Here is a 15,517-nt window from a genome sequence, read left to right as displayed (position 1 = left end):
CTTCTTTCCCAAACATCAAGAACTATAGGAAGTTCCTCACTATTAAAATCAATCAAATTGATTTGAGTTATGGAATTCTTTGTTTTATTAATAGGCCTTCTTCATGTCTTTGAAAACGTGGTTGTTTTATAGTAGTGTTTAAACTTCTCTTATGTTTTGTAATAAAATATGAACCCAATTATTTATCTTTATATGCATTGTGTTAGTAATGAAAGACGTGCTGTAATAATCATCTCCCAGTATATTTTAGCTTATTGTTCTATTAAATATAAAGTAAATATTTATTGAAAATAATCTTATTTAATCATTTTTAACCATATGTAAAATCATAAATCAATGTACTTGTATCAACTTCGAATTCAAAATCTTGTATAATTATTTTTATTAGTCAGGGTAATTAAGTCATTACAATATAAGAAAATACTTATCAATATTTTTTTTCTAAATATTTCAACTGTTTATTATTAATTTCAGCCGTTATATCCAAACACGTAATTGCTTATTTATTTAATCATTTTCAACATATAAAAGTATTTTTCGGTACTTGATTTTATTAGCTACTTTAAATCAGCTAAACCAATCGGGCTTTAAATATTAAATCCATCAAATATATTATAGATATACATCTTTGTAATAATGCATCTATTTTCTTAAAATCCAATACACTTATGGATAGAAGCACTTTATCTCTAAATCGGGACAATCTATATCGATCGTGCCAAAAGCATAAAACGAACATCGAATAAGAAAAAAAGAATTTCTCCCGCAATTTACTTTTGACTTTTGCACTCCTTTTAGGAAAAGAAAATGAAGTATATATTTTACCATTTATCCATAATAATGATAATATTTCCAAAATTTTTGAGAAATGAGTAATTAATGTTAAGGGTAAAATAAGAAAAAAAGGATTATCTTTCTCTTAATTTAGTATAGACAAGTAAAAGTAAAAATGTATTTTTAGTATAGTGAACAAGTAAAAGGTAGTGGAACAAGTATCTATCTGCATCGGGGAGAAATTCAAAAATAGTCAGACTTATAAGTGGTAATTAAAAAATAGTCATAGTTTCAAAAGTAATCGAAATTTAGCCATTTTTCATATAAAGATAAATCTAAACGAAAACATTGTTCAAAATCCGGAAAATATTCCAGCATAATGTATTGGAGTTCCAGTATAATATACCGGTCCAGTATAATATGATGGAAATTCATACACAGGTGCTCTAATCTCCAGTATATTATGCTGGAACTTTTCGCGTGCTAGAGTTTTAACATTTTGTTGGAAGTTCATACACAGATGAACCAATCTTCAGTATATTATGCTAGATCGATCCGTATTATAGTAAAATAATAGTTATTTTTTAATAATATTATAAATACTGACTATTTTTGAATTACAGGTCTGAAAATTGGTAGTCGCCCTATTTTTACATCTGCGTAGTGCTAGTTCTTAAGGCTGATAAATCCAGCTAGGACCCATGTATTCCTTTGGCCCCAAGGAAAAAAACACAGTGTTGATATCGTAATAAACACGAAATTCAGGGGTATTCTACCAATGACATAAGACGTTGTACTCAAAACAAGGCGCGAAGGCGTGTCAAAAGGGGGAAGACACGTCGGCAGAGTTTGTTTCTGTGTAAGGTTCACTACCCAAAAACGGAACTCTCAATATAAACAGATTTCCATTTAAGAAACTGATCACTTTCTCATTACTTAGCCCTAGCTGTGTTTTTTTCTAACAGTCAATTCAATGGAGTCTCCGCCGTCACTTTCTCTATACATCTCCCAGAATTCAAAGTAACACTCACTTACTGTCTTTCTATTCGTTTTCTTATCTGGGTTTTTACAGTTCGATTTGTGGGAAAAGAATTTTATGAGTGAAACGCATTACCCATTTGATGATTTCTTTTTGGATTTTATATCTGAGTTTTTGTGATTCTGATGATGTTAATCATGCATATAAAAAAAGAGGATTCCAATAAACACAGACAGAGTCAATTAATCTTTTTTTTTTCTTTTTTCTTTTATCTTTGTTTATGTTGTTCGTTTTGATTCTGATAATGTTCATACATAGAAAAAGAGAATTCTTAGTAAAACACAGACTATCTGTCATTTTTTGTTTTCTCTTTATGTGGTCTTCTTGATTCTGAAAATGTTGATACAAAGAAAAATTCATAAATTTGAGTAAAATACAGACCCATTTGATCATGTCTTTTTTTGTTTTTTTAATCTTTGATTTTCTTTGTGTGGGTCTTTAATGTTGATTTTCTAATGATTTTAATACACATGAGAAAGAGTATCTTTCACCAGAATTCCGAGTATAACAGTTAACACAAACCCATGGGATGTTTTTTTAAGTACTTTTCTACTTTCTTTATGTTAAATTTATTTTTTATTCTGATGGTGTTTCATCTTAAAACACATACACATTTTATGTTTTTCTGTTATTTTTTTACCTTTTTTATCTGGGTATGTGTGAATTGGATGGTACTAATGCATAGGAAAAGAGTGTTTCACCTTTCCTCATTTGATGTTTTTCTTCTATTTTTTGGTTTCTTTTGTGATTCTGATGGTATTTATGCACACACAGACTTCTGATGTTTTTCATTTAATTTTTTTTTTGTGTGTGATTCTGATAATAATGCACATCAAAGAGAGTCTTTCACCTGAACTAAAAGCAAATCAGACCCACTTGATGTTACTCTTTTTTAAGTATTTTTGTTTTCTGTATGTGGGTCTGATGTAATTATTAGCACAGGGGAAAAGAGTGTTTCTCCAGAGCTTTCAGTAAAACACAGACCCTTTTGATTTTCATTTCATTTTTTTTTTGTTTTCATCGTTTATGTCTGTGTGATTCTGATAGTTTTAATGCACAGAAAAAGAGTGTTTCCCTGAATTCTAAGTGAAACACATATCTATTTGATTTTATTTCTTTTTATTTTTTATTTTGTTTTCGTTGTGTGTCTGTTTGATTTTGTTGAAATTAATGCACAGGAAAAGAGTGTTTCCTAGTGGGAGTTCAATCGATGGGCAGATGGTGGATGTCTCGCCCTCTATCAGTTGGAGTTCAAAATCAGAGTCTGTTAATCAAAAGGAGGTATAAATTTCTGTTCTTTGGTTCCTTCTTAAAGCTTTGGCTTTGGCATATGATTTCTTGATCACAATAAAAAGTTTGATTATATAGTGCAAAAGTCATGTGTCTCTTCTTGGAAATACTGAAGTCAAGTTGAGTTTGATGAAGTTGTGGGAGAGAAAATCTTGATGCTGTTGGTTTTCACTTAGCATTTCCTTTAAACAGGGAAATATGCACACAACCTAGCAAAGGAAAGCCAACTTGTTGTACCTTTGCAAGAGTTTGAGAAAATTCAAAACATTAATAGATGTTTTGATTTGAATCTTTATTGTTTGTTTTTCTAGAGGTTATAGATTTCAGGGGTAAGCACTTTATTGTAGGACATGGTACTAATGCTGATGAATCGTGTTCATTTTGTAGTTTATTCACCGTGAAATAATAGATGTTGACATGGAAGGAGGTCATAGTGATGCAATGTTTATTGATGGGAATACTGAATCTAGTAGCAAAGGAAAGGTAACTAGAATTGCCAGTAGTTATTACAAGGATCTTGGCAAAGTACTGGCTACCTCTATGTTTTATGTGTGTTCTGTTCGGGGGCTAATTTGTAGATTCTCATCTTTCGCAGGAAATTTTGCTCGAACTTTCCCTTGGTCATGGTGGTTCAGCAGATAGTGGATCAGTAGATCAAGTTCAGTCTTCGAAGAAGCACTGCCCTTCAGAATCAGATGGTCTAATCATTGGAGATGATTTTGGCGCTGACCTATATTATGGAGATGATGTGCATACAGACATGTATTTTGATGACCCAGCGCTTACGGAGTATGCCATTATGCAATCACATTTTGATCATATGGATATTCCACCTGGTGTTGAGGTTCCAATCCCGTGGATGTCCGGTCCTGCTGAAGCTAAAATGGCGCCAACCGCTACAACCACATGGTCCACATCATCCGCTTCGAAAGCTATGAGTTTTCCTTTTGGAAACGAAGCCCCTAAGGTACTAAGGCACCAGTCCACTTCATGGTATGGCTCAACTCCTGTTAGTCAGCCTACGCCATTTGAGCTATCTTCCTCGTCTCTGGGACCTGCTTTTTGCAAGAGTAGACTTTCTGCCAAAGGAAAGTTACAAGAGACAAGTTGTAAAGAACAAAGTGGTTCTACAAACCTAACACTTGGGGCAGGAAAATCTTTTAATGCTCAAGGATCTTCTTTTAAAAGGAAGTTTCGTTTTTTCGAGGGAACTGCCTCTGACAGTTGGCATACTCAATCTATACCTGGTGTATCTCATTTCCCTGAAGTTCAATTTGTACCTCCACAAATGTCTGGTTGGACAAATTTACCCTTTAATATGACAACTGCTCCAGCTTCTTCAGGGTCTATGCTCGCACCAGGTGGTATGAACTCTCTCCCTATGCAACAGGTGCATCCGGCATATATGCTCCCAAAAGGTGGTCTGAACTCTCTCCCTCTGCAACAGGTTCATCCGGGGGTTATTTTCACAACAGATGCTATGAACTATTTCCCTCAGCAACAGATTTATTCGGGATCTGTTCTCGCACCAGGTCCTACGTACTATTTCCCTCAGGAAATGGATCATACACTCTGGACTCAGGGTCTGCACGAGAGTGTAACTACTACAGAGAGTTCATCAATTCAGTCTGGATCAGTTTCTAGTGAGGGACAGCGTAGAGATTTAGGTGAAAGTCTGAAGAATTTCCGTCTCTTCAAAAAATTTGATACTGTTCAAGATCATTCGGACCATTTCTTTTCTGGACTTGCATCCCTTGACAACCAGGTTGGCATAACTGAAAACATGTGGTTAATAATTTTGATTACTTGTGCTTCATCTTATTACTAAATATTTGTCACTTTGCTGTAGGCCTCTAAGAGTTGCGCCAAGAGAATACAGGAGGAATGGAAGATACTGGAGAAAGATCTGCCTGGTAATATGAGCAATTATTTTGTCTTCCATAGCATTTCTACCTGGTCTGTGATGATTGTTTTTATCATCAAGCCATTGAATTACATGCTCATAAATTTGTCTAAGTAATTATTTTTTGAGGAGCTCAGCGATAATGTGAATTAGAGATAAAAAAAAACTTGCCTGGTGTATATTTTTTGTAATGACACTCACTTGAGCGCCTTTTCATGAGCAGATACCATATTTGTCCGGGTGTATGAAACAAGAATGGATCTGTTGAGGGCAGTGATTATTGGAGCTGATGGAACTCCGTACCATGATGGCCTTTTCTTCTTTGATGTTTTCTTCCCTAGCAACTATCCCAATGCTCCACCAGTATGTGTCTACCTATCAAGATGTCTTATTTTATCTGTGAAAATGTTATAATTTTCCCTTTTTCTACCTAAAGTCTAACGCTTTCCTAACTATTGTTTCCAGCATGTACACTATCATTCTTTTGGTCTTCGTATCAATCCGAACTTGTATGAATGTGGAAAAGTGTGCCTGAGCCTTCTCAACACATGGGGCGGTAGAGCGAAGGAGAAATGGATCCCTGGTGAATCAACTATGCTACAAGTTTTGGTTTCCATACAAGGGCTAATTTTGAATGCAAAGCCCTATTTCAATGAGCCTGGATATGCAAAGATGAGTGGATCAGCCATGGGGGAAAATTGCTCAGTACAATATAATGAGAGCATTTTCATTTTACATCTCAAAACAATGGTTTACTGTATGAGGCGACCACCACAGGTATATGTTTGTTCATGACCATCTATTACTATATAAGCTTTTCAATTATGCTTTATGACATTATTTTCTTGGAGTTAATTTTAAATACGATTACTGAACTTTGTCAGCTATAACAGTAAAGTGACTGAGTTTTAGTCACTAAAAAGGTAAAAGTACAAAATTATTTTGTCACATTAAGCAAACTGGGTTTTATTCACTATGACAATAAAGTCAAGACTTTACCACTATAACGACTACTTACCAATCAAGGTGTAGTTATAATGGGTAAAGCTCAGTGACCACGCAACTTGATTTTCTTGATAAAATACTAGTTGTCTTGTGGCTTTGGTCTTAAATCAACTACTCTCTCTTGCTGCAGCATTTTGAGGATTTTGTTGTAGGGCATTACTTTCAAAGTTGTCATGATATTCTTGTGGCATGTAAAGCATATATGGATGGTGCTCAAGTAGGTAGCCTTGTTAGAGGATGTGTTCTGGATGCTGTTGAAGGTGACAAAAAAAGTTGCTCACAGGGTTTTAAGGCCATGTTGGCTGGATTCACCCAGACACTTGTAGATGCATTTACAAATATTGGCGCAAAGGATTGTGACAAATTTCTTCCCTTGGCACAAAAGGCGTCAACTGGAGTAGCGCCACCAGTTAACATAGAGAGCTGCTGACCATATATAGACTGAAGATATTAGTAGAGGTGCGCGTAAACTAGCCCGGACACCACAATTAAAAAAGTAAACATTGTTATACCTAATGTTGACAAACTAGTTTTGAACTTGCATCATGCAGCCGAGTCTCCATGTTTTTTGGTGATATTTTGTATATGGCTGTTATGACAGTTTATACAACTAATCGATCAAATTACTTTTTTGTTTAGCTTTAGCTCATGATTGTTGCTACAATTTTGTAGCGTACTCAAGTCTCAACCGTTCTTTCTTTTGTTTCTGGCTTTGTCTATAGACATTAAATATAAAATGGAAAAGGTCTAAATATTCCCTTGAAGTATGTGAAATTAAGCGAATTTGTTCATCGTTGATACATTGGCTCAAACATGTCCCTGCCGTCCAATATTTTCTCCAAATATGCCTTTATTTTAAACGGCGTCATATGGAGGATAGATGTACGCAATAAAGTGAAAGGTTGTAATAATAAACTACCTATCAAATCGATTGATTTCCTTCAAAAAAGAGAAATAAAGTGTAGAAAACTTAAACCATTTTGTTCGAAGAGAAACCTATATAGTTCTCTTGTATTGTATTTTGTTTTTATGCTTTACTTTTTGCTATTGAGTTGAGATTTGACATACTTGATTGATATAGTTGATTTAATTATTGCCTATAGTGGCTAGGCTTGTCTATTGTATTAGTTTTTATTGTTATGATGTTGAAAATGGCTAGTTAGTGGTATTTTGAGGCATATGAGGCCGTTGAGACATTTATTGATATATGTTTTCCAACAAAATAGTTTAGCTTTTTCTATACTTTGCTTCTCTTTGTTCGTGTTTGAGACTTACAGGCGGAAATCAATTGATTTGAGGAGGATTTTATCATTACAAATTTATAGTACATTGTCATGAATCAAACGAGATAACTCAATAACGTAAAAGTTTAAGAACTTTAATGAGCCAAATATGCCCTCAAAGTATTCGCGTGAGACCAAATATACCTTCAAAGTATGCGCGTGAGACCAAATATATCTTTTATATGGCGCCACTTAAAATAAAGTCATATTTGGAGCAAGTATTGGACACAGGGCATGTATATGCCAAAGTATTAATGATGAACAAATTTGCTCAATTACGTATAGTTCAAAGGCATACTTTGACCAATTCGAATATAAAATTCGTCAAACTCTAGTGTCTCCATTTGGTTAGGAACATAATCATATTGAAAATATCTTATCTAATTTGTTTTTTTGAAAAATATTTCAACTCACTAACCATATACGGAAAGACATTTTTGTGCCTTCGTGGTACTAAATCCACTATAAATTTGTGTAAGTTTGCCTTTAGTTAATTAATTAAAGTTATTTTATAGGGAATAATAATATTTCTATAACACGTGTTAGCATTGAGGGGTCGTTTGGTAGGAGGTATTAGAAAAAATAATGCAAGCATTAGCTTTGTGCATTACTAATACCTTGTTTGGTATATTTTTTCAACCTATGTATAACTAATACTTGCATTAGTTATACATCATACTTGATATTAGCCTATGTATAAGTAATGCATAGAAAACCATGACATTAGTAATACCAAGGCTATTAATGCATGCATTAGTATGGTTAAAGACAAAATTGTTCTTAAAGTCCCTTAAAGCTAGAGAATATGGAGGGCATTTTTGTAAACAATTATTTTTCTTAAAAATTATGCAATGCATTATAATTTTTAATACACCACACCAAATAGTTTATAAGAGATAATATCTGCATAACTAATGCTAGCATTACTAACTCATGCATTACTAATCACTGCATTACTAATACACTGTATTCTGCACTATTCTCGTCCATTCATATCCGATTACACATGAAATTTATGAAATAGATTGACTTTGAAAATAATATGATTTAAAATATGCATGGGAACTTTTTTTAACAATAAATTATTTTATTAAAGTAAAATAAAAATTTAAAATTAGATTATTTTTTAAATATAAAAAAAAGTTTGAAATTGACTAAAAAGGAAGTACGCCAAGTTTTTTTAAAAAGGCTTAATGTATACTTATTAGTTACTAGTGAGTTATGCCCGAGCTTAGCCCGGGCCCAACGGCTGGACGAAGCTTCACGTCAGCAGATTCATGAATATTTTTATTTCATGTCGAAATTATCAAAATGAATAGCAGAAGCAGCAACTACACCTAAAAAAGGAAAGTGCATAATGTGTTTCAAATAAATACATTTCTGTAGCTACAAATCAATGTCATTATAGAAAGTTTAAAGGTAAATTATCTATAAATATTAAAAAGTCATTTTTTTAAAACATAATAAAAAGGAAAGAGTATGATGGACGAATTTCTTGAGGCAGATATTGTTGGGTGTTGTGACGGAGAATCCACACTGAACACATCTAAAGTTGAATCTCTTTTGCACTTTCAGTACTACATTTGATTTCCATTCTGCACAAAAGCTTACTGTAAAAATAAAATAAAAAACAAAAAAGTTATATATCGAGGGTAACGAATTTAGACATAAATTATTTACCAGAAGGTTAATCAAGCTTGAGCAGGGCAGAGTCACAAGCTACATGTACATGGGCTGCTCCCCATGTAAACATTTGAAAGAGTTGGTCTTTAGAATATGCAATGAAATCAGTAGACAGAACGACGAACTACGATATATACTACGATGACATAAATCGTAACAATTACAATTCCTAGTTAATCCTTGGCAAGAGTGCTTTAGATTTTCAATTCCTCTAAAACTAAGCTATCTATAAGTATAGTACTTATGCATAATTGTGATATTACAAACAGATGAAAATTATGTTCATAGCCAGGCATCGCATGTTGGATGGTAAGTAGTTTCCTATGATGCAATATGTTAAATCGTCAGTTTATTTTTTTCCCGAATAGAAGAGGACACAGAAGTGGCATATTCCAAGAATATCCATTCAGTCAGGTTACCATTTGGTTTTTACATTCAAATATAGCTGCAAAATGTAGTCCGATGAGATCAAAATTCACCAGGTATAAGACTTGCAAATCTAATGACTTCCAAATAGATATTTTCATATTTGCACATGCAACAACATAATCACGATATGAGAGGATCAAATCCATTTAAACAGTCAGCTTTAGCCTAAGAGATTCGTTAGATAAGAATGTTCACCAGAAACAAAGTTTGCGATACAGATTCAAACTTCAACGAGAATGTCTATAAGTAAATCAAAAGAGAAAGAAAGATTTTCTTACATTGTATAACTCCAGATTAGTATCTTTTTTCTGGAAATATGGTTAACCAGAAATTATTATATTCGCGATATAAGCGATATTTTTGTTTGTTTGTTAACTTACTGGATAATAAACATCCTATTTAGACATGTATAAATGTTAATTACTTTCCACTTACAAAGATATTTTTCTCTTGACTATCTACCTATCTACAAATACTACTATATCACTCCATTGGCAATGTTGTTCTATCCAAAAACAAATATATAAAAGAGCAGACAGATCAAACCAAGGCAGCCGAAAACTTGATCCCAAATGCAGTCGATAACATGATTTCGAGAAGTAATGAAATTCACAGTACACTATTCACGGAATGAAAGAAAATGGAAAAGAACAATGTGTCAGATAACTCGGAGTTATTTAAGACCTCATGCCTAATTTCCAACTTCCCGAAAGCTCATTTCTTTTGGGGGATACTAAGGTATAGGATATCCAGTTAGAACAAACATGTCACTTTTGGAATGAAAAAAAAATGTACAGAGAAACTTCTGAAACTTCAATAATTTTTTATCTACATGTGATTGTTGTGTAAAATTTAACGAACTTATTAACAATTAGTTCTCAAGCTCTACTTTTAAGCTTGCAAAACTGAAGGGAGATCAAGTAAGAAAAATTCATCTGGTTGAATAATGATGAAGTGGTAGAACAGGGACCTGATGTGGAGTTAACCAGGCATGATAGAGCAGAATTGACCACAACTTCTGACTGAAAAATCGGGCATATGAAAAGAACTGAGAATATAACATCAACCAAAAAAAAAATTGAAATTAAAGTTTAAGGTAAAAGATTAAGTTCAAGAATAAGAGGAGCCCGCCTCAGAAGCTCCAATAGCCAAGCGTTTTGCATAGTCATTAGTTGTATGCTGTTTTGCAGTACCAGTCACAACATCATGCTGCTGTGAAAACACCCAAAGCATTTCCTAAGCTAAAAGTGTTGAAGCCCTCTGATTTCCTCTCAGTTAAGAACTCAAGCTGACGAGTAGCCTATCAGAGACAAATTCAAGATTCATCGTTGCTCCCATTGTAGGTTCAATTTTTAATATTTGATGGAACATTAGAGATTTTCACGTATATCTCTATGCTCCCATTCAAAATGCTAAGTTAAAATCAACCTGTTGAACCCATTTGAATCTGTATCTGCCACCTCTTTTGCTTTGAATCAGTTCTAATGTCATTGTGTATGACTTCGTCCTAATTAAGTGAAATAACCACAAGACTCCAATCTTTTCAAGGTTAAGAACAATTCACCAGTGTACATTGAGGTAAAACCATAAATAGGATATCCTAATAAGTTCCGCACAGAGAATTGTGAATATTAGGACAAGAACAAGGTCATTTCATCTTGGAGGTCAAAGTTTCACAATTTCTTATACTACATTCAGGTTCCTTTTCACATGACTACATAAGTGTACAAGTCTGTAACCACTAATCATCATTTAGGTGCCAATACGACGTGAATAACACCAAATACTAAAACGCAACAATAACAAATGCGCTTCAATCCAGATAATATGCAACTATAGAACCTGAAGAAAGAATTAATCTTAAGAGTAAACTGAAGAAAAGATTGCTAATCAAGCCAAAACCCTAAAGATCTGTGCAGAAGAAGAAAAAGTAGAACAGAAAGCAGGAATAAAATGAAATGCGGGAGTGATTAGAATAAACCTGCTCTTTGTGGTAGATGTGAATTGAAAGAGGCTAACTGCTTTAATTTCGTTGAATTGTTAGGTGAGGTCTGCTGGCTTTTGGGGCAATTCATGCTGTCCTCTTTCCTTTTTTCGTTGTTTTTTAGTTATTGCAAACATATGTGGAATTATTTGGAAGTGGATGCTAACGTATCAAAGTTTCAACAAGTTCTGTTGCATGAAGTTTTTAACTTTGAGGAATTGGTGTTTTTCCTTACACTTGGGACATAATTTAAGTATAGATGAAGCTTTGAACAAAGGAAAACACAATAAAAGCCGAAAGAGGATTTTTATCAAACACCTGCAGCTTTTTGACAAGGTGGGTTGGTAGGATAGCAAGCACCTCCCACTTCTAACAAAGAGATTGTGAGTTCGAATCACCCAAACAATATGCTGGGGAGTTGTTGGAAAGAAGGATATCGAGGATCTATTGTAAACATACTTTCTATTCCAGGGTACGGGTAAAGTCTCTACACACTATTCTCTCTACACTTCATTAATAAAATTATATTGGATCGTTGTTGTTATGCCCTGCAGCTCGGTACTAAACAGAAGCAGAGCAAAGCAATGCAGCGGAGATAAAATTAAGTTGTAACAAAATTAGAAGCGGTGCTTTGTACGTGGCAAATTAGGTATTTGCTTATCCTCTTTTATATTAGTAGTAGATTACGGTATTTTAAAAGAAATAATGTGAAATAAAAATATTATATTAGCACAAAAGTGAAGACAAAAGATAAAAAATTCCAGAAAGCAAAGTGAAAGAGACACGTGGACAGCTGAACACTAACTCCTCATCCAATCATCAACGAGAACACACATCATCACCTCATCCATTATTTTATCACCCCCAAAACCAAAACCGAAACTCCACTCAGCCACAGATCGACTTTATCCACCAATTTTCCATTTCAATGGCCGGTTTAATGGAAACTATTGCAGTTCCTCGCGCCTCTGTTCTGCCGTCGGCATCGTTGGCTCCTGTCGCCGGTTCTTCCCTCTCCTGCCGTCGGTCCTCTGTTAGATTCTCCGTATTCAAGGGGCTTAAGATCCAGCAGACTCGTTCCTTCAGCTCATTTTCTAAATCTGTTCCCCGTAGAGGAGCAATCGTTTGTGAGGCTCAGGACACTGCCGTTCTAGGTCTTTATTTCTTGTCTTCCCTTTAAATTTACTGTTTATTGTATTGCTATTTTGTGCTTATGCTTTCCTAAGTGAGTGTCTATTGGAAACAACCTCTCTACCTCCACGATAAGCTCTCTACCTCCACGATAAGGGTACACACTACCCTCGTAATTGTTGTTGTGTTGAAATGCTTAAATACCCAACGAGTATTGTAAAGTGGTAGAGTAGACTGTCGCTGTGGCAGAGCCAGGTATAAGTAAGGGGTTCAATTGAATCTCTTCGTTAGAAAATTATGCTACACAAATTGGGCAAAAATGATTTATTTTTAAAGAATTGTTGGATCCTCTTTGACATAAGAGGGGGTTCGAAGGTGCTTTAGGTCACAGGTTCAAATCCTAATTGTGACATTCTTGTATTAATTAAACCCTCTTGTATAAATTTCTAGCTTTACCACTAGCTATCATGATTCACTGAGATTCAGCCATCTACAACTGCCATTGTCAATTATTTTACCAGATAATATTACAATCTCAAAAATTGATTAGAATATCAGTTCCAGGACATTCGGGTTGAATATTCAACTGCATATCAAAGAGTAAATCAAGTTTCTACGATTGACATAATTCTTTGAAAAATTTAAACTCTTATGGCTTACATCACTAAATAAGCCATGGGAGAATTAATTTGGAGAGTGTAAAGGCTAGTAACATCTACTCGTTTAAGCAGCTTGAGCAAAATATAAGTAAAAGAAAGAAATTTAATGACTCTGAAAAGGAGGTCAATTAGATGATCTCTAACTCCGAATAAGTATGGCTTTTTAATCTAGTGTATATGTTGGCCTTTTGGGTGTTGGACTTGTTTGTTAGTTTAGTTGAAAATGCTTGTTGCTATGCGAGCATGAGTAGCGAGACAACCAAAAATAGAGTACCATTTGTGTCTTCTTTGGATACTGAGCTCTACATTGTCATATAACTTCGACTTTGAAGATTGAGTCATTGCCACTTTCAACTAAAAACAGAGTGCTGAACTTTGGTGCTTGAATATTTTGCTTGCCGACTGCTCTTTCCTAGTAGTATTGCAATAGAAGCGAAACAAGAACTTGCAATTTGCTTAGTGATTTTTCTGCATAGAGCTATTATAATTTGGAGTGGTTTTCAAGTATGCTTGCTTTGCTTTCTTGAACTAAAGTGGATTTTTCTAGAAACCATGAGTACTGGTCAATTGATCTCTGTAGAGTGTATTACTTCTAAATCGAGGGGGAAGTATCTATCAGTCAATCAAGTATTTACCTCAAAAAGATAATGGATCGAAAAGATGGCAATTTATTGCGTTGGCTCTTTACTTTTGAGGAAATAATTAAGACTCTTAAACTATACTTCATATTGTTTAAGTACCAGAACTTTCATCCAAGGTCCGTTTTTAACTTGTGTTAAACATCCCTTACAAAGCTCACAAACTAATATTAATAAATCGATAATATCTGCGTGAAGAAAATAAAGAAGAAAAAGAGAGGAAAATGTGGACGAAGAACACTATGTTACCATTGTTTTTGAAAGATCTTTTGGTTGAGCCCAAATTGAATGTCATAAGACAATGCCTCTTTGCTTTCTTTCCCTAAAGAAGTTGCTAATTTCACATACCTTCTTAAAAGTACTTATTTGCTAGCATATTGATTGCTCGTGATGACATAATTCTTTGAAAAATTTAGAAACTAGTACCGGCGTGCTGTCAAATACTCAAACTCCTATGGCTTACATCACTAAGCAATTATTGCTGAGATACTCTGATACTTTCTCTTTGACGTTGTGGAGCTACTTCAGATTTCAGGAATCCGTATAGTTTGCTTCATACCATGCTTCTCTTCATTCTTCACCCAAAAGGGAGGGGATGAATGACTATTTTTTGTGTGAAAGAGTGCAGGGGCTGCACTTGTTATATAAATTGTCCTAGTTAAAAAAAATCATTGTATGCTGTCAAATTTGTCGGCGGCCTTCTAACTGCTTACAAGGAGAAATAACTAATATATTTTTTAAAAAAAAAGGACTAATAACTAATATAATGCATCAGTTTCATTATATTGGTAATTTTTGGTTGCTGTGTATTAGCATGACACAAAACATCTCAGGCTGCTAAAGCCGTTGCTTTCTCAGCGTCTCCGTTATTTTGTCAGCTTCTTTGTTTGTTTAACATGGTCACTGGAAAATGCAGTGCCTCCTGTTACTGATCAAACATGGGAGTCACTTGTGATTGGGTCTGATGTGCCTGTTCTAGTTGAATTTTGGGCTCCGTGGTGTGGACCATGCCGAATGATTCACCCTACTGTTGACGAACTAGCACAGGAATTTGCTGGCAAGTTTAAATTCTACAAGGTGAACACAGATGAAAGTCCTGCCATTGCAACCAGATATGGGATCCGAAGTATTCCAACAGTCATGATTTTCAAGGACGGAGAGAAGAAAGATACAGTTATTGGTGCAGTCCCCAAAACTACCTTGACGACTTCCATAGAAAAATTCTTGTAAAATGTTACATATGTAGATATGTTCTATGAGAATTTTAACCATCTTTTATTTATAATTCACTCTTTGCCTTTGGCGCGGCAAGAATTGACATGATCAACCTGGGATGCGCCTGTATATAGTTGTGTTATGCTATGTTTCCTCTTTGGCATTATGTTAGTTATCTATGTTTCTAAAATATAACTGACTCATTTACTCGTATTTTTGTGTCAATGATGGCTTCATTTACTGAAGCTTACTGAAAACACTGCAATTTTGGAAGAAAAAGAAAGTGTGGCTGCTCTTTCCTCACTGTCCGCCATTGCTGGTTCTTTCAGTACTCTCTGTACCAATCAATAGAGGGTGTTAACTACATAAGTTTGGACATTCAATGTTTCTAGAATGTCTTAACTTTTCTGAGCTACCTGGAACATCCTGGAGGCACTAAGACTGTAGTTTGTAGTCCAATATATTATACATACAAAGGCGATTT

At 34.5% G+C, this 15,517-nt stretch overlaps 2 protein-coding genes and 1 long non-coding RNA gene across 4 annotated transcripts; 2 read left to right on the top strand and 1 right to left on the bottom strand.

Moving 5' to 3' along the window:
* Positions 1-1,615: 1,615 nt before the first annotated feature.
* LOC104116266 (uncharacterized) lies at positions 1,616-6,649 on the top strand. Of its 2 annotated transcripts, XM_009627093.4 has the most exons (9): positions 1,616-1,633; positions 1,740-1,794; positions 2,992-3,094; positions 3,491-3,586; positions 3,699-4,868; positions 4,953-5,016; positions 5,230-5,369; positions 5,472-5,783; positions 6,142-6,649. In XM_009627093.4, exons 2-9 carry the CDS (start codon positions 1,748-1,750, stop codon positions 6,439-6,441), a joined length of 2,232 nt encoding a protein of 743 aa, XP_009625388.1. In that variant the 5' UTR covers positions 1,616-1,633; positions 1,740-1,747; the 3' UTR covers positions 6,442-6,649. The 2 variants fall into 2 exon arrangements, with proteins under 2 accessions (XP_009625388.1, XP_009625389.1); XM_009627094.4 differs by lacking the exons at positions 1,616-1,633; positions 1,740-1,794 and adding an exon at positions 1,822-2,784.
* Positions 6,650-8,626: 1,977 nt separating this feature from the next.
* LOC104116267 (uncharacterized) lies at positions 8,627-11,997 on the bottom strand. The gene is made up of 2 exons (XR_690818.3): positions 11,388-11,997; positions 8,627-8,904 (listed from the first exon to the last, which is right to left on the bottom strand). It is a non-coding gene; the product is annotated as an uncharacterized lncRNA (long non-coding RNA).
* A 222-nt stretch (positions 11,998-12,219) lies between these two features.
* On the top strand, positions 12,220-15,199 carry LOC104116268 (uncharacterized). The gene is made up of 2 exons (XM_009627095.3): positions 12,220-12,544; positions 14,735-15,199. The coding sequence occupies exons 1-2, from the start codon at positions 12,319-12,321 to the stop codon at positions 15,046-15,048; spliced, it is 540 nt and encodes a 179-aa protein (XP_009625390.1). The 5' UTR covers positions 12,220-12,318; the 3' UTR covers positions 15,049-15,199.
* The last annotated feature ends 318 nt before the right edge of the window (positions 15,200-15,517 follow it).

This window comes from Nicotiana tomentosiformis, chromosome 6, assembly GCF_000390325.3.
Source record: "Nicotiana tomentosiformis chromosome 6, ASM39032v3, whole genome shotgun sequence".
Classification (NCBI taxonomy): Eukaryota; Viridiplantae; Streptophyta; class Magnoliopsida; order Solanales; family Solanaceae; genus Nicotiana; species Nicotiana tomentosiformis.
The sequence above is the reverse complement of the archived record's forward strand: the minus strand, read 5'-3'. Positions and strand labels throughout refer to the sequence as shown.